This window comes from Pinus tabuliformis, chromosome 8 (genome assembly GCF_031772625.1).
Source record: "Pinus tabuliformis cultivar Carrire ecotype Pingquan chromosome 8, CPIR1, whole genome shotgun sequence".
NCBI classification, from domain to species: Eukaryota; Viridiplantae; Streptophyta; class Pinopsida; order Pinales; family Pinaceae; genus Pinus; species Pinus tabuliformis.
This window is the reverse complement of record NC_142294.1, coordinates 1,242,033,526-1,242,059,300: the sequence shown is the minus strand read 5'-3', so window position 1 is coordinate 1,242,059,300 and position 25,775 is coordinate 1,242,033,526. Positions and strand designations below refer to the sequence as shown.

Genomic DNA, 25,775 nt, shown 5'->3' with positions numbered 1-25,775 from the left:
TAGATAAAGCCAAAGTTTTTTGTCAATCTCAATTAATTCTTTGATATTATTCCCTTTTTTTCCCTTTCCCATTTCCAGACTACCTTCATAAGATCAATTAATTTCATGCCAACCATGCTCATCCGAGAAGTCTCCTATTTATAAACCACCTTTGACCAAGTAGTTCAAACCAAGTTTTCAAATTCATTGTCCTTTAACCATGAATGATTGAATTTAAAAGGGAGGCCTTTCCAATCACAATCCCCAATGCATCGAAGAACAGTAGAATCATGATCAGATAACCTTGTAGGAACAACCTAGGAACACATAGAACCCAACCTCTCCACCAGGTTTTCATGGACCAAGAAACAATCCAACCCTATCGCAACACTTTCCCTACCAATGTGACCATTCCTCCATGTAGGAATAAGAGGATCTAACATAATATCCACAAAATGCCTCGACCCAAAAGTTTTGTAAAGAAACTCCCCAGAGGATATAATTCACATTTTGACCCCACATCTCCCTCGTAGCCACTGTCAGATTTAAGTCACCAGCGAAGATAAGAAAACCATTTTTAATATTCCACAACAATCCCACTGATTCCATAACTTCTATCTAGAGTCATATGGAGCATAAACATTTAAGATGTGGATATGGGACATATAACCCCTAGAAAAATTAGAGTAGAATACCAGCAAAAGTATTAAAAGCTAATAAATTAATGATTTGGGGATCCCACATAACAGTCAAGCCTCCCAATAGTCCATGAGCATCCGTCACACAAAAACACCGCCCCAAGCATAATTTCCGACAATAAGGTCTTGCCTTCTCCCCCAACACCATTGTCTCATGTATAAAGGATGATCAATGGTTTGTGGGCTCCAATCAATGGCGTAGGGAGTTCCATTTTGGGGCAGTCCCCAGACCCCGTATATTTAGTGACAAAAGCTTCATGGAGTAATGGATTTAGCGAACAACAAATCTTTATGTGCATGAGAAGCAAATTCCCAAAGGATGGGATGATTTGAGGATCTGAATCATCCATAAAATTTAAAGTTAAGCCAGGAAGGTTATGTACCCTAAGCAAAACCTTTTTTTATTTAACTCTCTTTTTCCTTCTAATGGTAACATTCCTCAGTGAGTCTAGACTAATAGAAGCAATATATGATGGACAGATAGACATGCGGATGGTTAATGGTTCATCTCCAATGTCAGGTTGAGTATCAATAGTTCAATATTACTTCCAAACAAATTTGTAAGAGAGAGCTCCCCAATGTATGTACCAAAATGAATAACAGAGGACAAAAGTAATGGGGAAGAGCCAAAATGCCCATTCCCAGAGTCAGGTATAGAACCCATCTAAGATTTTTCAAAACAAGGATGAGCAGAGGTATCAAGGCAACATCACATCTATGGAAGGGCTTTGAAAATGGATGATACCCTTCTTTAACCTTTCTAGATCAATGGATTTGAATAAGGAGAAATATGTTTATCCAAAAACTCTAATGAACTGTTAACATAAAAATCCTCATTCAATTCAGAGTCAACATCATTTGAAACAAGTGGAGTAGAATGACCAAATTGGAGATCACTGCCTAGAGATGATGGATGTTTAACATTTGGAACATCATTCACCGCTGCACCACAACACAAGGTCCCAACCTTAAGTAGTCCAATGTCTTTTGTGCATGATGTGCTCCCCCAAACCACCAAGAGCAACTTACAATCAAATGCCCCGTCATATGACACCCAATGCACCAAAACGATATGCCCTAGTAGTCAATTATTTGTCATCAAGTACTATTACCCCATATTAGATCTAATTCAACAATAAATCCACCCATGGAATCTATCTCAACAAGTATCCAAGCTATGCGATTGTCAAGACCAAATAAGTTGTGTTCTTCCAAGTAGATAAATATCCCAATCAAATTGCCAATCGCCACTAATCCCAGGCGAGTCCAAAGCTCCAGGGGGAGCCCAGGGATTTTTACCCAAATTAGTTTATGCCTAGGAACCTCCTTAAAAGGATTAAACCCTACAAACTAGTGTTGTAAGGACAAAAAGCTTTGACCTTGCACCCATGGAATCTCCAAGATATTTTCCACATCCTCCAAATGTAGAAGCAAAACAATTTGTTGAACAACAAACTAATCTTAGGTTTATAATTGATAATGGAGAGCCAATTAGTGTCAACCCATGTCAACCTCTGTTGTCCATCAATATTTGCAAATTCCCACCTCCCAACTAGTGCTCACTGCTACAGCGTTGCCACCCTATTCCCAATATACGTCTCTTTTGAATATGAGTTCTTGTACATTGCCACCTTTATTGCGTTGGATTTTCGACCACAAAATGAAGGAATAAGTGAAAAGTTTACTAGAGTGGATGACTGGTCATCATAACCAACCTCGCCAAGAGCATCTGAGATATTACGACCAGAGCCAAATGGATCCTCATTAGTACAACACCCGTGCAAAACCTGCGCATATGGATCCTCCACCTCCAAAGTTTCCTTAAATAGGGCCTCAAAATCTAGGGAAGTGGGACAACACATGGCATGTCCAGTTGTCTTCAAAGGGCATAGCCAGTGGTCCCCATCAAAGTACAATACTTAAAGGAGATAGATCCCGAAACACCAACTTCATGAAGAATTATACCAAGTCATAAAATAAGCAATAAAACCTACCAACTCAATTTATGAAAAAATCACCACATCATGCCTAGACTAAAAGCCATCCAGACCCACCAAAGAGGATCCAGGAAATGTGTGCTCAAAAAGTATATTGGAAATAATCCCACAATAAATAGCAAGCTTACGTGTTAAGTGTACCCCAACGAAGGCTCCGATAAATACCAACATTAGAAAATCTCAATCATAATAATTTATAAGGCCAACCCATGTTAATTCACAACACATAAACAAATGATGCCACCCAACCCACAAGCGTAGCTCTGACAGCACCAAGATATGAATGGAGTATTTATCGAGCCAATGAATACATATAACAAACCCACTCCAGTATGCCATGTATTCCCCTGCCAAATAAAAAAAATAAAAAAATTATTAAAGCCAATGTGCAATCCCAAATGCCAATATATGATGGTACCCAGACCAAGCGATCCAATTCAAAATAAGCAAAGTAACCCGACAAAGACTCTTTTATCAACACAATAAAGAGTGAGTTTGAAATGGAAACCCGCCTATGGCCAATCCCATATACCAGTGCTGATCAATACTAGCGAGTCACTAAACCAAAGTGAAAAATCCTTGACAAAAACATCAAATGCCATAAAACACCTAAAAATAGCCCATGGTAGCTATACCCAATAGTGAGCCAATAGAGGTCCCTAGATCACATCACCTTATCAGTCCATCCAATCACACCCCCCAGCTAATCGTCGACCGATTGAGTAAACCATAAGAGATCTGAAAAAACCAGAATAATAATAAAAAAAAACCCTACAACAAACTAACAAAACCTCAAAAATCAATAGGATGCTCGCACCTACTCTTTGCATTGACAAAGATATAAGCCCATCAACCCTGCAATGCACTCTAGTGTGTTGTGAACTATCAAATTCCCATAGGATTTAGTGACTCTGTAATGAAGGTAAGCATAGATGAAGACACCCAAACTTTGCATTGACAAAGATATGAACTCATCAACACAATAATGCACACTAGTGTTTTGTGAACTATCAAACTCCAATAGGATGCTCACATCCAAGCTTTGCATTGAACAAGATATAAACCCATCAACCCAACAATGCACTCTAGCATGTTGTGAACTATCAAACTCTAATATGATACTTGCATCCAAACTTTGTATTGACAAAGATATACACCCATCAACCCAACAATGCACTCTAGTGTGATGTGAACTATCAAACTCCTATAGGATGTAGTGACTTTGTCATGAAGGTAAGCATAGATGAAACAATTTTCAAAGTGATGCCATTTGCCTATCAAAATTCCAACTCCTCCATACCACGCCAATTAAATTTAAGTAAAGGACTTTGCAAAATTCCATCCACTTTTTACAACTTATTTACAAACACGTAAACACTAAAGGGGAAATCCAGAGAAAGGCCATTTTCAAATTTGCATGGAAGGTAAATCCAAATGGTTGAATTCATACATGTTTCACTATAGATCCCACATTACCAAACAGTGGTCAAGAAAAATGTCAAAATCTCCTTACAGTTAATTGAAAGTATACAAAGACTACATTTTAATACAAAGTTATAAACCCTAAATCTATATTAATGTTGTCTTTCAAATAGCCAAAATTTTCTTCTTTCAAAAAAAAACTCACATTTCTATCAACATTTCTATCCCACTAGGACCTCATCAAAATTTTCTTCTTTCAAAAAAAAACTCACATTTTGTGAATGGTCCGCAATGTAGATTTGTTGACACCGATTCTAGCACCTAACTCAATGGGTACATCAAGTGACACATTTGACCCAAAACCCTCTACATGAAATTCAAAGCACACAAGAACTCAAGCTAACCCATTGAACTATAAACCCATGTAAACTTATTTGCAAGGTCATAAATGGTTGCATGTTAACCTTACAAAAAATAGTTGATCTTGCATTCATTGATTGCGGATTGATAAACCTCAATTGCAACCACAAAATGAGGTTTCTCACAACTGTAAACACATACCACCCAAGACCCATTCACATTGACCATATCCCCACTTCTAATGTTACATATAAGTGGTGCAACATCAAAGATTGTTGTGATGCCAAACAACAATCTCCAATCATGTGAACGCAAGGCAAACCTACCTCCCCACTTTTAATGTTACACCTCAACAATACAACATCACATTGTTGTGATGCCAAAAAACAATATGCAACCTTATCGACACAAGACAAACCCACCTGCCTCTCTAACCATATGGATCCATGTTCATTAACAATCAAAAAAATAAACCAGTGAACACAACAAAAGGAAGAATCAAAGACAAGCCCACCTCCTCAAACAACAAAGCTCTGTATTTATTGAAGTAGAGAAAGCAAAGGCAACACAACAACCACAACAACCCTAATTTCAACATCCAACGCTCCTCAATCAACATCATATAATAATAATAATAATAATAACGTCATCCTACAACATATGATACAAGAGAATGAAATACCTTGCTTTGCCATGTTGCAAGCAAATGATGCAAGGTCAACTTCGATGTTCCACAACCACTTTGCGAGACTGCAAAACAACAAAATCAAGTTGGCTAGACCCACTCACATTGACCATATCCCCACTTTTAATGTTCGATATAAATAATGCAACATTAGAAAGTGTTGCAATGCCAAACAACAATCAACAACCATGTGAACACAAGGCAAACCCACCTCCCCACTTGTAATGGTACACCTAAGCAGTACAACATCACACTGTTGTGATGCCAAACAATGTGCCAAACAACAATGTGCAGGTATCAACACAAGACAAAAGAATGAAATACCTTGCTTGCCATGTTGCAAGCAAATGATGCAAGGTCAACTTCGATGTTCCACAACCACTTTGCAAGACCGCAAAACAGCAAAATCAAGTTGGCTAGACCCACTCACATTGACCATATCCCCACTGTTAATGTTATAGATATAAATAGTGCAACATCAAAAAGTGTTGCAATGCCAAACAACAATCAACAACCATGTGAACACAAGGCAAACCCACCTCGCCCCTTGTAATTGTACACCTAATTAGTACAACATCACTCTTGTAATGGTACACCTACGTAGTACAACATCACTGTTGTGATGCCAAACAATGTGCCAAACAACAATGTGCAGGTTATCAACACAAGACAACCCACCCTCCCTCTCTAACCATATAGATTAGTGTCCATTAAAAATTGGAAAGAAAACTAGCGAACACAACACAGAAGAAATAAAAGGCTAGCAAGCACAACACAGAAGAAATAAAAGGCTAGTGAAGACAACACAAAAGAAATGAAGACAAACCGACCTTTTCTAACAACAAAGTTGTGTATGTATTAAAGTAGAGACTGCAACAACCCTAAATTCAACATCCAACACAACACAGAAGAAATGAAGACAAACCCACCTCTTCTAACAACAAAGTTGTGTATATATTAAAGTAGAGACTGCAACAACCCTAAATTCAACATCCAACACTCTCGAATCAACATTGTAATATATAATAATAATAATAATAAAACGAAAAAATCAACATTGTAATATATAATAATAATAATAATAAAACGAAAAAATCAACATTGTAATATATAATAATAATAATAATAATAATAAAATAAAAAATCTTGCTTCCCACGTCACATTTCTAACAACAAAGTTGCTTTGTTGTGTATATATTAAAGCAGACACTACAACAACCCTAAATTCAACATCCAACACTCTAGAATCAACATTGTGTAATCTATAATAATAATAAAAATAAAACGAAAAATGAAATATCTTGCTTCCCATGTCACATTTGCAATGATGAAGGCCAAGTTCGACGTCCCACAACCACCTTGCAAGACCGCAAAACAACAAAATCAAATTGGCTACAAGTTCAGCCCACCAACGCACGTGATGTCACATCAAACAATGGCTGTTTCGTATACAATGGCTAGTTCGTATACGTAGCCTGTACCCAACACCAAGGGGGAATGGAGTAGGTAACCCAATGAACTTCACACCTCAACATATGATAAAGAAAAATGAAATATCTTGCTTCCCATGTCGCAAGCAGATGATGGAAGGCAAGTTCCACGTCCCACAACCACCTTGCGAGACCGCAAAACAACAAAATCAAGTTGGCTACAAGTTCAGCCCACCAATGCACGTGATGTCACATCAAACAATGGCTGGTTCGTTTACAATGGCTAGTTCGTATACGTACCCTGAACCCAAACATTAGCTAAAGAAAATTGAAATATCTTGCTTCCAACGTCGATGATGGAAGGTCAAGTTCCAAGTCCCACAACCACCTTGCAAGGCCGCAAAACAACAAAATCAAGTTGGCTACAAGTTCAGCCCACCAATGCACGTGATGTCACATCAAACAATGGCTGGTTCGTATACAATGGCTAGTTCGTATACGTACCCTGAACCCAACACCAAGGGGAATGAGGTAACCCAATGAACTTCACACCTCAAGCAGACTTTAACCTTTACCAGTGCGCAACGAAGGGAACTAAGCCAACTGGCGTCAACCGTGGCCTCTCATTTGCTAATTGTAAGGTCGCGACCTTTTAATGTCACACTGTTCTATTGCAATATTGCAATAATTAGCCCCATCAACAAAAGGAAAATAGCCAACGAGCCCATATATTAATACAACAACCTAGAGTACTAGTTTGTGTGAATTTATTCATCACATGGATTTGAGGATGGTTCGCTCTAATTTGTCAGTGTGCCTTACTAATTGTCACGTATGCAGAGGTGCATGAAAATTAAAAGACCATCTACCCGCAATAAAATGGTGCAGATAAACAGTGTTCCACCATGTTCCATAACCAAGGCATTTTAAAGCATTAAAAAAGTTCCATACCATTTTTCGTTTCTAAAAACAGAAAAATTTTATCATAACCAAGGCACTTAAAACAAGAAAAGTAATTTCATGACAGTTAAAGCAATAAAAAAGTTCCATACCATTTTTCATTTCTAAAAACAGAAAGCCTTTATCATAACCATGGCACTTAAAACAAGAAAGTAATTTCTGTGACATTTTCTGGTTTGATTTGCTTCCTAAACCAACAGCAATGTTTGCCAGAACTATTGTACTCAAAATAAAAGAAACTTCCATGACATTTTCTGGTTTGATTTGCTTCTGTAAATCAGGCAACGTTTACCGGAACCAACAACACAATAAAATTACTTAACATGTGAACCGCATAAAGCCCTGAATTTCAGCATCCAAAACAACAAATTCTCATTTTCCGTTTCCATAACCTTCATCAGAGGTAAGCTATGTCAGCTTCAATATTCAAATTACTTCAAATGCTTATACCCCTTTAAAATACTTGCAACGCAATGACATATTCTACACGCAATTCTCAGTGAAAGTTTCTATATATAATTCCAAAAATTCAGTTACATTAAAATCTAGGAAGATACATGAACAAACTATTACATTATCATTTAAGGAAGCAAGATGACAGATACCGACAAGCTCTATCTATCCTAATAAATAAATCAAAACAAGTGAACTTGTATGCTTATAAAACCCCGAAAATACTTGGCATCCTAAAAAAAAAACACTGAAATTCAGTTTTCGGCTGTGCTTTTTTCTATTTGAAATTTGAAGCTTAAAGGATCCCATTCACATATACATTGCTACTGAAGCTATTGATGTTGATATGCTAATTGCACAATTTATATTAAAAATTTGATCTGGATGCGCAGGGGAACATGAACACACAAAGTTAATCAAATACAATCGAAGGAAAAATGTGAAGGAGGTTAGGCAAAAGAGAGGTCAACAAATTTTCTGGTTTATCCCATCTGTGCAATTGGATATACAATATGGAATACATCTTCTAATGTTCAACAATAAATAGGCCTACATATATCTGCCAAATAGGCCAGAAAAGAACTTCGTAATGTAGACAATTCACCCTAAACCTCTTTTAATCAGGCTCGCACCTATTAAAAAATGTTTCCAATAAAAAAAATTGACCCAGAATCACAAGAATAGGGAAGACAATAAAGAATTATGCTGGAGCACTGAAATCTAAGATACATCAGAGGCATGCGTAGGCAACAATCTATGGGCATTACCAATTCTCGAGAGCAGACTCCCATTGTGATTCGCACAGTCATAAATACACCCCAGAATAATATTATCTTGGTGCACAATCACTTCTTGTGAGCATAATCAGCCATGAAAATGTGACACTTGACGTTGGAATGACAAGGCTGCTGCTTTCATAATAAACATACAAATATTTGGTGAAATATCTGTTACTCTGACTCCCCAAAAGGGTGATGGCTTAAACTTAACCACTTTTCAGGATCCCATCATCACCATATTACCCAGCATGATCAAGTGCTATATTCATATCTCCAACTTCTTAATACATCTGCAAAACCATACCCTGAAATTACTAGGCCTGCAGCGACATTTATTCAAAGTTGTGCTCACTTGAATCTTGGCTTAAAATCAGGTCTCCAGTTAGTGTCAAAGAACATTACAAGGCAAGGCAATTTGTAAAGAGGTTGCCCAAGCTTTATGCTGTGGAATTCAACTAACCTGCTCCCCAATCAAATCAAGGCCAACAAGGAGGAAAGAGATCCCTTGAAACAGTAAAAAGTAAAAATGAATTCCTTGAGCAGACAATAAACTCCTAGCAGATGCTGTTAAAAGAAGAAAAGCTAAAGCCAATTCTTTCCTATAAAGCCGATTGGCTTTCTTTTTAAAGGGTTGTTTCTGCTGCTGTTCGGTTAATTTGTTGAGGACATCCAGGCCTGACTCTGAAACACCCCGATGATGCCTTGGGTGTTCTAATTGAGGATGTGATTCCTTCTCCATAAAAGCAACTAAATCAGCTTCAGATGATCTGCCCAACTTTTTTGTCACCACCCATTCATAAGCACTGCCAAGTTGAAAGAGCCCAGAGATCATGGCATTGAATTTTGTTACAGACATTGTGTTTTCAAAGAGAAGATATGGAACAATGAAAGGGAACGATCTTGGTGCAGGAAGTATATTAAAGAATGACATGATAGCCGGCACATAGCATATGACCCAAGATGGCAATTGAGCTTCTGGCAAAAACATAGTCATTGGAAGGATGATGCAAAAAAGAGTGAATGAATAGAAAGGGAGAATGAGCTTTCGCAGCAAAAAGAAAAGGAATATTAAGTTGGCCTTCTTCGAGAAACCAATCTGCAGGCACAACAGAAAAGAGCAAAGAGTTGCAAATAAGAAACAAGAGGAAAACTCATTCAGCAATTAAAAATCAGAATAAATAACTTACAAGAACTTCACCCCATAAATAACCAATAAAGCAGATTGTAAAAGGCACCTCCTTAATGTTTTATTTTTCCTAAAAGCATGTACTATGGACTAAAACCAACCTCCTTAGAACGGATTATGTCTGGTAGACACAAACGGAATAACTGCATTGGACCTGAATGCCATCGATGCTGCTGCTTTCGGTATGCTTCATAAGACTCCGGTAGCTCACACAGGCACTGCACATTCAGATATATGTAATAAGACAATCGCCATTCATAAATACTGGATCACATCCTCAACAAGACAATACATAAATGTATTCCATACCTGAACATCATTAAGATATATGAATTTCCATCCGTTTAGGTGAGCACGTACAGCAATATCCATGTCCTCCACAGTAGTTCTTTCCAACCAGCCCCCTGACTCCTCAAGGGCTTTGATTCTCCAGACACCAGCAGTCCCATTAAAACCAAAGAAATTGATGAATACACCATTAACCTGCTGCTCGACCTCAAAATGGAAAGCCAAGTTTATATTCTGCAACCTTGTCAATAAATTCTCATCCTTGTTAACAAAAGCCCACCTTGCTTGCACCAAAGCCAAATCTTCATTGCCCTACAGTTAGGCAAAGAGCTTAGACTGATCATAAAAGGAAGAAAACACTTTAAAAACTAGAGGCAACATAAGAACCTTGATTGGCTGCTGTAATACACAACTGAGAGACTAACCTTGAAATGTGGAACAGTTTTTTTCAAAAAATCTGGACTGGGCTGAAAGTCTGCGTCAAAAATGGCAACAAATTCATAGTCCTTCACATAATCACAAGCCATCGCAGACTTAAGGTTCCCAGCCTTATAGCCAGTGCGGACCACTCGGTGTTTGTAGACAATGTTAATATCCTTCTGTTGCCATTTCTGCACTTCTGACTTAATAAGTAACTGCACGTCTACATCATCCGAATCATCAAGAACTTGCACAAGCATCCGTTCTTTTGGCCAGTCTAAGTTACATACTGCAGCAATAGATTGCTGATAAACCTGCAAAACAATACAAAGGAAAGAAAGTTGAAATCAAATTCTAGCAATCTTGTTGAACAATATGGAATTCTGCTCAATACCGTATGTCTGCAGTTGCAGTACAATAGATTAAAGACCAATAGGGGTTGAACAAAACTTCAAAGCACCCAGCCTACAAACGTTACTATTGCAAAGAATTTCAACAAAACAGAATCAAGTTAGATTTAACATAATCAATTGATGCATGATAGAATAAACAAACACCAGTCTTTTTAATAAATACCCACAGAATTGGGGTCCTCTCTAAAAAAGTTTGTCCCAATAAAATAAGATAATTTTATTAATGTCCAATGAATCACCATAAATGGGTCAATGGGATTTAAGGATACAACCAGTACGAATACAATGTGCGAGTGCAAACACAACTCCTAGAAAATGCAAAATGTAAATCTATAATAAAATGAAATGCAATTTAAAGAAGAATACAATAATTGGATAGCCTCATAAACGTATATATAACCGGATCATGTAGAAGGCTAAATGAATAAGTCCAGGGCTGGAGGTTGATGATGTCAAGAATGGCAGAGTCTGATAGCCGACAGCTAGGGGGGCAACAGTGGCACTGGCTCGCTATCACAGTCCCCTGGATCCAACAAGGACTCTGGCTGCATGATCCTGGGAGGGATGTAGAAGCGAGGGATACTCCTAACATCCGAGGCCAATCTAAAATCGATACCAATAACCAAACAAGGTAGTGACTTCACAAACAGTATGCTTGTAGATTGACCATGGAAGTATATTATTTGAAAATTCTCCTAGGCGGACCATTATTTTCTAGGTCTTTTAAGATCCAATCTACAAGTTATTGACTAAGTCAATAAAAATCTATGTGGCTTTGTCACTAGAACCCCAAGTGCTATCAAAATCACACATTTAAAAGAAAAGATTACAGGATCTAAAGACAGTAAACCAAGTACCAACAACAACTAGACATCAGAAGAAGAATCACGGGATCTAAAGACCAGAACTTGGGAGTGACAAAAGGTATACATAATCAATTTTCCGTCCTCCCGCATCTGTAGATAGATTTAAGGAAGACCAGAACCAGTTTTAACAGGAAAAATACAATATCTAACAATCAGAACCTAGTACTCACAACAATTACATGTTTACACCATCTCCCATATGTAGACACTAGATAGAATCAACTTATGTTTTAGCAACACATTTGAAAAAAAAAAAAAAAGAGGTCAATCATAAACTCAGTAACAGTCTTCAAACACAATATGTGAGTTTTGTAAATTTACTGAATTAGAAGCAGAAAAAAATTGTCAGAAACATTGAAACATTGATAATCAAAACAAGATAAAGCAAATTTTCGAAACAACACTGGATCATATTTACTGCAACATAACTTGTGAGCAGTATGAGGCATAGAATACACCCCAGACACTGACTGGACACTAATTCAATTATTTTTCAGTTAAGCATACACTAATTTTATCATTTTTCAGTTTAGAGTGCCAAGCTAAGTCATTTTTTGAATGGAAGAGGGACAAATATCCAACATTGCAAGCCTCCGGGTCAGCTCGCTAACACCTCCAAAAGAGAGAAAAAGGCCCAAATAAGTAGCATACCGCAAGTACACTAATCCATACCCCATTCAGTCAATGTGTATGGGATGACTGAACAATGGAGAGAGATGAACAATCTCACAGATTCAATTGGGCATAACCCACATTCTAGCCATAGTCTAAAAAGAGAAGACAATGAAAATAAAAACCGACATTGATTCAGGTAGCTGCAATGGATTTTTCCTTTACAAGAACATCAGACATTTGGAATATGGTACCCGGTTAAATATGTTGCCTATTCCAGCTTGGATGGAAAGAGATTCATGCCTCGTACAGTACTTGACCTTTTTAATATACTAGTATTTTTTCAGTAACAACCTAAAAAAATCCACACCATAGATGATCTGTCCAAAAATTGTAGCCACCTAATCACTGAAGCCACATTGGCAAAAGGAGTCATCAAAAGACAGTTTGAAGGAAATGGGTCGAAACTTTCCGTCTTTGATTTTGATAATGTCTGTTCCCTGGAGGGAAGAGAGTGGGGACGAAGAGCAGATAAAGCTGCAGTCGCACAGAACTGCAGACACAGACGGAGCACTGAAACCTTGCTGCCAGTGGCAGAGAGCAAGGACTGTAAATCTGTGAAACACTCTGTACCATCACTCTCGATAAAGCAATCAACAATATTTCACTTTACAATAGATGTTACTGTTCGTGCTTTGATTTGCTGCTCCTTATTTCTGGAGCATGGTATACTGAAAATTAAATAAATAAAAACGGACAGTTCCATGTTTCTGGGCTTCTTCATAAACCTGTTTGCCGTTTGAATGTTGTAATGTAATCTCCACTTACAGTTTTATCAAAGCATCATATAATCGTGTTATTAGCTCGGATTTCTTGTTGTTAGAAACCCTCTATTAGCAGTAGCAAAGGTTTCCCCACTGTAGCTTTTGTTTGTCTAACAGATCAATACAATATCTGTCTAGTATCATTTTATGCTTCACCTATAAATGTATAAAAAAGCACAAAATGCAATAAAAAAAACAGTTGTGAACACATGAAACAAATCGAAATTGCAAATCTAGTGTTATGTAGCCTCTGTTCTAAAATACAGAACAAAACACGCGCATTGTTGCATAATGTAGGTTGAGGAGACTAAAAGAACCCACATTGCAGTACAAAAGCTTAAGCTTACGCTTACCTCCATCTCGTTACACATGGGAATCTGAACCAGAACCATCGGATAGTCTGCTGATGCACCTTTTTCCAAATCCGCTGCTGAACTTGGGAATTCGAATTGAGGCACCGGCTTAATCTTTTTGATGTGGATCCACAGGCACCCCATCGCCAACACCAGTCTATCTGCCGACTGGATAAGAAACAGCACAATACAGATGTTGGCCAATGTCTGAAGAGGAGGGGCAAGATAAGTGGCCCTAACAAATACCCATTCAGAATAAATGGAATGCAAAACGCCCTGCAAGTCCAGCGACGGAGAAAAGTCGAAATGAGGGCGGCTAAAGTGCCAGCCTTTCATATAAGCCGCAATCTCAAACCCTAGCATCAAAATGGCAAATAACAGAAACCCTCTAATGACTCTGTACAGTTTACTTTTCCCTGGTTTGTCCTCCTCTGTCACACGATTTTGATTCTTGTTCAAAGTGACCCTTCTTTTTACGGCGGAGAGAAGGCTCCATAGCCCCTGCGCGAGCCAGGCGACACAGCCCGCGGCGCGATGGGCTTTCAGCAGCCAAACCCAGGTAAGTTGCCTGGCATTTTTGCCCCGGCCCTGCTTATCTGAGTGCTGGAAATCGTCGTCGGGGCTTTGCAATTCCACCATGGACCAATTTGGATTCTCCATTTTCACTACCACGGAAGTGCCCCTGTGGATCTCCTTCTCCTTGTTCCACCATTCTTGAAACTCAAAATTGGTTGCCATACATAAGAACCAAACGACGCCCCACCCCCCGGGGAGTCACATGAACAAAAAATGGAAAAAGCACTCTGCCCAAGCCTGGATCTTTTCACTTCAGTGAATGCAAGAATGAATCTTTGGCATAAGTTGGAAAGACTTTTGACAACAATAATAGTAAGTACGTTGTCCTCCTCCGCTTCCTCCGTCTTCTAACTGATAGAAAACGAACCCATCGGCAGCCGCGCCTATATAGAAGCTGCGCCGATCTCGCAATGCGGAGGCCGCCTGGAGTTTGTGAGATTCGATCCGCGAATGTCGAGATGCGATAAGCCAGGCGCGCACGCAATCAATAACTGCCCTTCCCTACTCCTCTCGTTCGTCCTTCTCTCCTCTTTCCAAACCAAAACCCTACACTCCACGAAGTTCGAACCCGCGATCCCACATTCTCCTGCAACAGCACACCAGCAAAATCAAACGCAAATGGCACTAACTTATGTATCCTCGCAGCAGCATTTATTTCTGTACCGTCCCGAGGGTAATTTTTATTTTTTAACTCTTCAGGGCCCTGTAACAATTGTTTTTCCCTAAACTCTGTTTTTTATTTACTTTTTAACTTAACGCCATTTATGGCCGCGATTCACACGCACTAAATGTCACGTGGCGGGGCCAGGAAATCCGTTAGTCCACTGTTCACTGGCCACGTGTTGCGCCGATCGGGACCCGTCACGTCAATAGCTGGACTCTGGCTGTCAAAGGCAAGCCGACAACCGAAACCCCTCACATACATGGATGGACTCTGTCAGCCACGTGGACAACTTTTTCTTCGGTTAATATTATTATTTGATCGGGTCCCCGTGGATGGAAAGATGTATGTGGAAGTCACGGCGTCAAGCGCTGATGCCACGGCTAATGACGGCGCCGTGACGTTCTGTCGATCTCACCTCAATCCAGCCGGCGGGGTCGTGGTTTGATGTCGGTGCAACCAACTAGGGGAAGCGGGAGCGTCTCTCACTTAGTACGCGGAGTCCATGCCAAACCAGGGACTTTTTTGGAATTTGGTGTGTGCAAGTTTACGTCGTAAATAGTCAAAATTGATGTGTTTTCTTGATAGTTTCAATTATATTTTTTTCCGAAATTATATCATTTTAATTATTTAGTATTTGGAAATATTTTTATTGACTTTGATACAAAGTTTTTCAAAAGTAATGTTTCTCATTTACCATATAGATTTACAAAAGTTTGAGATGTAACTAATATTATGTTATTAAATCTAATTTTAGTAAGTTATTATTTACAATATAAAATCACAAAATTTTAAAATCTAACGTTACATTATGTTATTAAATTTAATGTTAGTAAATTAAAAAGTTTTTTTGGAATTTGTTTGAAAAGAAACACATCGTATGTTATTAAATTTAATGTTAGTAAATTAAAAAGTTTTTTTGGAATTTGTTTGAAAAGAAACACATCGTATGTGGAAATTTCTTTGATAGTTTGATAGTTTCAATTATTTAATGTTTGGAAATATTCAACATTAATGTATTGTTTGTTAGTTTCAATTATTTAATATTTGGAAATATTCAATACTAATGTGTTGTTTGATATTTTCAATTATTTAATATTTGAAAATATTCAACACTACTGTTATACAGTTTTTCAAAATTAATGTTATATTATGTTATTAAATCTCACTTTAGTATGATGTTAAACCAGGAATATTTTTGAAAAAAAACAGGGTGTGTGGAAGCTTTTTGTTGGAAATAATCAAACGATGTCACATATAAAGCTTATGTTTTTTTCGAAGCTAATATTATATTATAAGTGTTGTTTGATTACTTCAATTGTATTTTTTTTTACGTTAATATCATATTATAAGTGTTGTTTGATTGTTTCAATTGTATTTTTTCCAAAATTAATATCATATGGTAAGTGTTGTTAGATAGTTTCAATTATTTAGTATTTGAAAATATTTAACAATGATATTATATATCAAGTTTGTTACATTGTTTTTCAAAATTAATGTTATATAATGTTATTAAATTTCACTTTAGTACAAAGGAAACACATGGTGTGTGGAAGTTTATTTGGGAAATAACCAAAATCGATGTCACATTTAAAACTTATGTTTTTTCTAATTTAATATTATATTATAAATGTTGTTTAATAGTTTCAATTATGTTTCTTTTCGAAATTAATATCATATTATATGTGTTGTTTGATAGTTTCAATTATTTAGTATTTGGAAATATCCAACATTAATATTATATATCAATTTTTTTACATGATTTTTCAAAATTAATGTTATATTATGTTATTAAATCTCACTTCTGTTATCAAATATCACTTTAGTTGGGGATACCAAACCATCAACTTCTCTAGAATTTGTTTGAAAGGAGACCTGGGGTGTGTGGAAGTATCTGTTGGAATCAGATACATTTATATTTTGAATGAGCAAAGAGTCATCTGCACCATGTATTTATATTTTGAATGAGTGAAGAGTCATCTACCCCATGGAACGTTCTCTTTCTATCCATTAAAATTAAGCCATGGGAAAAAAATAAATTAAGTTAATATTATATTATACATGTAATCGCCCTCACAAAGAAATGTAAAATTTTTATTTTTTTAGAAGTTAATATTATTTTATACATTGTGATATTATATGTGTTGTTTGATAGTTTCAATTATTTAGTATTTGGGAATATTCAACACTAATGTTATATATAGAATTTGCTACATAGTTTTTTAAAATTAACTTTATAACTTTATATTATGTTATTAAATCTATCTTTAGTTTGTAAAGTCTACGCTGGAACATCTTTGGAATTTGTTTGAAAGGAAACACATGGTGTGTGGAAGTTTCTCTGGGAAATAATCAAAATGGATCTCACATGTAAAACTTACGCTTTTTTCTCAAAGTTAATATTATATTATATGTGTTGTTTGATAATTTCAATTTTTTTTAAATTAATATTACATTTTAGGTATTGTTTGATAGTTTCAATTATTTAGTATTTGGAAATTTTTAACACTAATGTTATATATTGAATTTGTTACATGGTTTTTTCAAAATTTATTTTATATTATGTTATTAAATATTACTTTAGTACGATGCCAAACTGGAACTTCTTTGGAATTTTTTTGAAAAAAAACACATAGTATGTAGAAGTTTTTATTGGAAAAATGGATGTTACATGTAAAATTTATGTTTTTTTAGAAATTAAGTTTCTATTGAAAAAATGAATGTCACATGTTAAACTTATGTTTTTTTGAAATTAATAATATATTAGACGTGTCCTTTGGTAACTTCAATTATTTATTATTTGGAAATATCCAACAATAATGTTAGATATAAAATTTGTTACATAGTTTTTCAAAATTAATGTTATATTATATTATTAAATCTCATTTTAATATGCGAAGTAAATGCCAAACTTAGAAATTCTTTGAAATTTGTTTAAAAATAAACATTGGGTGTATGTAAGTCAAAATTGATGTCACATGTAAAACTTATATTTTTTTTAAATTAATATTATATTATACGTTGTTTGATAGTTCAATTACTTAGTATTTAAAAATATTCAACACTAATATAGAATTTGTTAAATAGTTTTCAAAATTAATGTTATATTATGTTATTAAATATTATTTAAGGTATTTAATATATATTTTGTATTATTGTATATTATGTTATGATGTTTTTTCATCTCAATTACGTGGAGTAGATGCCAAACAATCAACTTTTTTGAAATTTGTTTGAAAGGAAAAACATAGTGAGAATTTTGTATGAATTTTTGTTTTTTTTTAAGTTAAGATTTTATTATAAGTCCAATTTATCTTAATTCCAAAGCTACCAAGTGTTGAGAGGGATCAAATCGCTTAAGATGTAAATCTCTTTTAGAGTGAAAATAGATTTATCTCTCTCTACCCTTGGTAAATCAATCAATATTATGCGTTCTCATAAACTTAAAGGTCAAAAATCATTTGTAACTTAACCAAATCAAATTTCCTTTAATTACCTAACAAAAATTAATAATAATAATAATATAATTTTTTTTTAATATCATTTTATTTTATTTTAATCTAAAATTAATTTTATTTTAATTATTTTAAAAAATTACATTACCTTACAATATCTCTGTATTAGAAAACACCTCTCTATTTAATAAATATTGTTTTATAATTTTAATTATTTAATAATTAAAAATATTAAACACTAATGTGATCCATAAAATTTGTTACCTAATTTTCCAAAATTATTATAATATTAGGCCTGTTATTAAATATTATTTAAAATTTGTATTGTATGTTTAATATTATTGTATATTATGTTATGATGTTCTGCAACGGAGTGTATCTCTCTTCTACTATAGTGTCGATGCCACAAGGAATTTCTTAGGAATTTGTTTGAAAGGAAAAACATAGTGCGTAGAAGTTTTTGTTGGAGATAGTCAACACCCATGTTACCTGTAGAGTTTGGAGTTATAGTTTTCAAAGTTAATGTTATATTATGTTTGTTATCATGTATGGTTTAATAATCAGTATTGGAATTTTTTGAAATTTTGTTTAAAAAGGAAAAACATGGTATGCATAAGTTTTTGTTAGAAATAGTTCGACACCCATGTCACATGTGGAGTTTAGAGGTATAGTTTTCAAATTTAATTTCATATTATGTTTGTTATCCCATATTGTTTAATAATATTTATTATATATTTAGCATTGTAATTTAGGGAAGGTTTTGTATTTTAACCTAGTTTTATTTTTATTTTATATTTATGAGGTTTATTTTTCAAGAAGTAATTTTTTTAAATTTAGTTTGAGGTTTTAGATTTTAGTTTTATTAGTTGAATATGAATAATTAATTAGAATTATGGTCGATTAGAATTATGATGTGTTAGTCTAGTTACTGATTAGAATTATATTCCATTTTTATTATTGTACATTTTTTTAATGATAAGGGTTTTTTATTAGAAGTTTGAAGATGTGATGGGTTAGTCATTTTTCCTCTTTGGACATGTTGTATAGGATTGTGTGTGAAATAATAGTTGGACATATTTATTTTGTTGGAATTGCTTTTACAACTATAAAATCCCTTTCCTTCATATCTCCACTTATCATAGAGTTCTTTCACTAATAAAAGAGTTATTTATTGTAAAGTCCTCAATACTTCAACATGGGATAATAACTCTATTTTCTTATTTGGTTCGATATTCTCTAATTCATAATGCATTTCCAACCTAGCAAAGGGGTTTTAAATCATGACTATCTACACTAAATATAAAGGCATCAAGGCCATATCCGCATCACTTCCCTTATAGGGGTTTGGGTCATTGAACTAGTGTTGGATGCCTAAACCAATGGTGTTTGTATTCCTTCTTATGTGTATCATTTTGGAGCTACTCTCCATGTTTTCTTCTCTGATGATACTCATCTTATAAGCTTATTATTTTAACTATTTTTATCTAAGGACCAAGGATTATTAAAGGAACCCTATAAATATGTATGCTAGCAAGCTCTTCGATAAAAATTTGGGTTCTCATATCCCTCTGCTTGGATTCATTATGAGTTACCCCACTAAAACTATCATATCTAGTTCGTTATGATTAAATTCAATCTCAACATGTATTCAAACATAAGTAATAATTTCCCTTTAATCATAAGTTGTGTTTTACTTAATAAATCTATTGAACACGTCAACAATCTATTGAACACGTCAACTAAGAGTAGACCAAGTTGTTGAGGTGGGTTGTTAACTCCCTCACCACCTGGGTTTGATTACCTCGAAATGACATGCTTAGTATGTATTGATTAGGCTCAAGGAGTAGGTGGCCCCGGGGAGTTTTCACTATGTTTGTAATCAATACGAAACATCTGAGTTCTTACTTAGTCATTGGGTCATACTGTAAAAAAAAAAAAAAATCTCTTAAACACATTTCCATCTTTCTCGTACTTATAGGATTGACAAATGAGTGGGGAAATTTGATAACCTCACCCACATTCCAAAACATTTAACTTATGTATATATGTTTAACTTATTCATGTACTTATGATAATAAGAAAATATAAATATCAAATTCTCACTCTTTGAAAATATCGATATAATAAAATATTTTATCTTTCTATCTAATAAATTATATTTCAAATTTATCAATAATACAATTTTACATAAATATATTAAAAATAAATAAATAATAATAAAAAATATATACATATTCCTCCCCAGAAGTGCATTGTCAAAACTATTTAAACCCTTATATTATCACAACTATTTAAACCTTCTAATGCATTATGGAAATGCTTCTCTACCTTTCATATATGTGAAAGTAAAAATAAATTCTTCTGACATTCCACATATAGAATATCAAAATCATTCAAACATATATACATTATTAAAACTAAACTCAATCTAAACTCAATCCCTTATATTGTTTAATATATATAGTGTCAAAGGTTAATTATATAAATATCATTCTTAGAGATTTTGCATTTTAGAAATAAGCAAGGTTACCTTGGGGTACTACAACCAAATGATCTTGCATTTTGGTTGTAAGTGCAAAAGGCAAGGTTATATAATTTGATTGCAATGATAAAAAGTGAGATTTTGTGATTGGCAAATTACATAATGGTTTACTTCAAACCATGATGATAAGATATCAAAATGACTAGTTTTAATAATTTAAAATGAATTGTTTGAAGTCGGTGTTAACAGTCATGTTTACGAAGCAACAGGAAGAATATGTTAAATAGAAAAAAGGTAGGTTAGGTAGCCACAAGAAGAATATGCTAAAATAGAGAAAGGTGGGTCGTGTATGTTTGTGGGAAACAACCCTGCACCACCACCCAGAGGAATCCATTTCCTTTGACAGTGAAAGAATGGCATAGCTTTTACTTTGTAAAATATAGAAATTGATTGGCCCAAAACCATAAATCATGGGTTGTAGTTTATTCCTTTATGATTTGACATTGTGAACTACACTTTTCCAATCTACTTTCTTCCATTCCACGCTTTGGCATGTGTGTTTGACAATCCTTCCATTTGATGTTATTCCTCATACAACTTTAAATATATCCAGAATTGAAAGAAGAAGTCACCATCCACCTTGGGACATATCATAGATGCTATGTTTTTTCTCATTAAATAAAGTAAAAATTTTATTATTAGCAACATATTTCACTTTGCACCTTGTTATATTAGATGTTAGCTATGTTGGGGGATGTTTTTTTTTAATGGGGAAAAATTTATTAGCAACATATTTCACTTTGCACCTTGTTATATTAGATGTTAGCTATGTGGGGATGTTTTTCTTTTTTAAATGGGGAAAAATTTATTGTGAATACACTAATTCACTGTGTGTTTTAAGATAAATTATTTATGTTTATTTTTTTATTATATTTGAATTATGGTTTAAAGATATGAGATCATCTAAATTTATTTGTAATTGAATTTTATTGGTCTAAATCATTAGTTTTGATTTACAAAATTGGTTGGTCACTTATATTTTTCAATAAATTAAGCGTTATTTTGACATGATTAACTGTGATCATGGATTCATGGATTGAGATATAATAATTATAATTGGAATGTTATTGAGTTTCATGAGGAAAATTAGTAGGAATCAAAGTAAAGCTATTGTTGTTGAGATAAGTATATTGTAATATGCTTATTCTATGAAAACTTAATAATAAACCATTTAGCTGGTTGTTTTGGAGGCCCTAAATAAAAAAGTGTTCACTTGTTAGGACCTTGAGGGTGGTTGTCTCTCACATTCATGCACTACAATACAATCTTAATGATTCAGTGCTCGGCGAAGCATGCAATAGATTTTTAGGTGTAAGGATTAAATCGTTTTACTTATCGTAGCATGGTAGCAACATTCACGTTCTTCCCCAAATCTTGTATCACCTTTGTGTTAGTTGGGTCCATCTTCTAAAGGACGAAGCAACAAGATTACAAGGAGGATCACCCATAAGAATTGATCTGAGGACCTCCCACCACCTCTCTTTAGAAATTAATACATCAACAACAAAATGCACACACACACACACACACCATTTGTGTGCATATTTACTAACTTATATGTTTTTCCAAATATAAAACTCTTTATAATACACTTGGTTTGCACATAGGTTGGCTAAATGTAGCCAATAACCCTTATTTCTAATCATTTTAATGTAATGTCAAACATTTATCCTTCACATTATTAATCATCACTCTAATCTTAAACCTTGAAATTTTAACATTTAGTATTTAGTATTTACCCCTGAACCTACATTTCCAATTGTCCCATCTTTAATTTTATTGTCTTTGGAAATAAAAGAATATAGTAAGCATGAAGGAGGGATGATATCTAAGATGGTAGAGACAAATACTAAGAGTATGGGTGAAGGCGTGACAAGACAGGATAAGGTCCAAAAAGGAAGAATATGGCAAGCATAAAAAGGGACAATTTTAGAAGGTAGAGATAGGCACTAAGAAGGATGGGTGAAGGAACAACCAGGTAGGATGAGGCCTGAGGGGAAGCATATAATTAATCTAAATAGAAATACTATCATGGGCATTGTTAAATTCTTCATTTCTTGATTTAGTGCTCAAAATAAATCACTTACATTTGGCGTTTTGAATGGGTAGCTTGAATTTCCCATATTTGTTGAATTCCCCCTTATTTTGATGAGATTAAAACTATTGTTCTCTTGAACTCCCAAGGCAAAAGAAACATTTTTATTAAAAATAAATAATAACAAAATGTAATTTTTTTAGAAAAAAAGGTTAAAATTACATGGATCAAATGACATATAACATTTGACAAAAAAATTTCGCGCGCGCGCTCTGTTATGCGTTCTGCTAGGTCTGCGTTCAGCTGCCGCCGCCATGGCTGCTCCAGGGGGTGCGGAGCCCTCTCCCACCCCTCCGCTATCACCAGCAGAAGCCTTCAGAAACATTCTAACGCAGAGAGGAAAAAAACGAACTCATCCTGAAGTCCCGAAGTTTATCAAAAAGCTGGAAGAAATCCCAGAAATTGCTTTGCCAGAAGACCAAACAATCAAAATCGCCCTTGCCTTGGCTGACAGAGGTTTAGTAGGGCAATTTATGGGTCGGTGGCCAACAACAAAATCGACTGATGAATGGGTGCAACGAAACTGGAGACCCCTGCTTCCCAACAATGTGATCAGCTACGCGGTTGGAAGGGGCTTTTTCATCTTCGAATTCACTACCAAGGAAGACCGAGATCTGGTGTTCAGAAATGGCCCATATTTCATGGGAAACCAAGGTCTCTTTCTGAATAAATGGACACCCGACTTTGACCCCTCAGTCGATGTTCCAAAGGAGGTCCCTGTTTGGGTTCGGCTCCCCAATCTGCCAATACACTGCTGGAGCTATCAAGCACTGCAAAAGATAGGAAATGGACTGGGCAGATTCATAGACAAAGCTGATAACAAGGGCCAATACACCTGCGCCAGAATTTGCGTGGAAGTTGATCTAGAAGCTGGACTACCGGAAGCCATCAAGCTGTCAGTGGGAGATTGGCACCACTTCCAGAAGCTGGACTACGAGCAACTTCCATTTAAATGCAGAATCTGCCATGAACACGGCCATTTTCAACGAAACTGCCCCAAAGCACCATCAGGGGACAAAGAGGAAGAAGAAGGATGGAAGGAAATAAAAAAGGGAAAGGTAGTCTCAAAGACAAACGAGAAGAAGCAGACAGGACCAAAGGGGAATCCCCAGTCCAATAACAAGACCAAACCAGTCTCAAATGAAGGCCCATCCACAGCTGAAAAGGGGGAGGCCTCAGAGAAACATGAAGAAGCTGAAGATCAGCCGAAGAAAAGGAAAGACTCCGAAGAAGAATCAAATGCCCAACTAGCCAAGGCAGATCAAGGGGAAAAAGCAGGCAACGACGAGCACATTAGTCTGGCCTCTGACTCAGGAGAAGAATCAAAAGAAAGAGAATCTGAATCAGATAGCTCACAAATCTCTCCTATCAAAACGACAAGGGGCCGAAAATCCAAGAAGAAACAGAGAGAGGAGAAAACCTACATGGATGTTCTCCAAGGTTCCCAGAAAACTCTCAAGGGAATGATGAATACCAGATCTGGGCGCAAGAATAACAAGGCTCCAAAAGGAGCCACTCCCCCCCACTCCAGTAAATAATGAAATACGTCTCCTGGAATTGCAGAGGATTAGGTAGCAGGCTGAAAGAAGAGGCCCTGAAAGACATTGTAAGGTTGCACATGCCTGAAATCTTTCTCATCCAGGAGACAAAGCTGGAGGACACTCTTCTCCTCCAAACCAGCAAAACATTTTGGCGCAAAGGCCCTGGTAGAGCTGTCAGTGCTAGAGGTGCCTCTGGTGGGATTGCCTCCTTCTGGGACAGCTCCAAATACGACTTGATTCAAGAAGAAAGTTGCCAGCACTGGATTTTCACTCAGCTCCTCCACAAAGACTCTGGTCAACAAGTAAGTATATTTAACCTTTATGCTCCGGTCTTACCATCGGAGAAAAAAATTTGCTGGGACTCGCTCCAATCCTTTCTTGTTTTGCACAATCCAGAAAACATCATTATTGCAGGGGATCTGAACGTTACTCTAGCTGCTGAAGAGAAAAAAGGTGGTTCACCTGTAAGGGATCCTGCCAGAGAATGGGTAGAAGATATCATGATCGGCTGGGATTTGGAGGACATCAAACCATCAGCTGGGAAATACACTTGGTCTAATAAAAGATTAGGCCCCAGTCATATAGCTGCTCGCTTGGACAGATTCCTTGTCCAATCCTCCTTCCTTACTAGCGGGCTAATGGCATCATCCAAAATTCTGCCCAACTGCACCTCCGATCATAAACCCATAAGTCTCGAGCTCTCCATGGATGGTTTTCTTGGACCCATTCCATTTAGATTTAGCCCATCGTGGATTCAGCAAGAGGGGTTCAATGAGATGGTTGCTGAAGTCTGGAACCGGAAAATTCAGGGATCCCCTTTCTTCGTGTGGGAAGAAAAGTTGCGGGCTCTTAAGAGAAGGCTCAAGGAGTGGGCTAAAGCTTTGAAATCGCCTGCTGCCAAGAGAAAAGAGTCTATAGAAAACCTTGCTGCCCTCCAATCATCAATGGAGAATTCAGTTATTACCCAAAGTCTGCTCCAAAAAGAAGTTGAGTTGCAAAAAGCCCTTCATAAAGCTAGTAGGGACGAAGAGGAGTATTGGAGACAAAAATCTAGAAATCTATGGTTACAGGCCGGAGACAAAAATACTAGTTTTTTCCACAAGCATGCCGAAGCTCGAAAGCAATTCAAAAATGTCTCAGAAATCCGATTCCAAGATGCAGTGATTAATGATTTTGAAGG

General features: G+C 35.8%; 1 protein-coding gene across 1 annotated transcript; it reads right to left on the bottom strand.

Moving 5' to 3' along the window:
- Window positions 1-8,449: 8,449 nt before the first annotated feature.
- On the bottom strand, window positions 8,450-14,920 carry LOC149239884 (putative xyloglucan glycosyltransferase 9). Its single transcript, XM_089373568.1, has 5 exons — window positions 13,726-14,920; window positions 10,663-10,971; window positions 10,259-10,549; window positions 10,051-10,167; window positions 8,450-9,859 (listed from the first exon to the last, which is right to left on the bottom strand). The coding sequence occupies exons 1-5, from the start codon at window positions 14,461-14,463 to the stop codon at window positions 9,215-9,217; spliced, it is 2,100 nt and encodes a 699-aa protein (XP_089229694.1). The 5' UTR covers window positions 14,464-14,920; the 3' UTR covers window positions 8,450-9,214.
- Window positions 14,921-25,775: the final 10,855 nt, after the last annotated feature.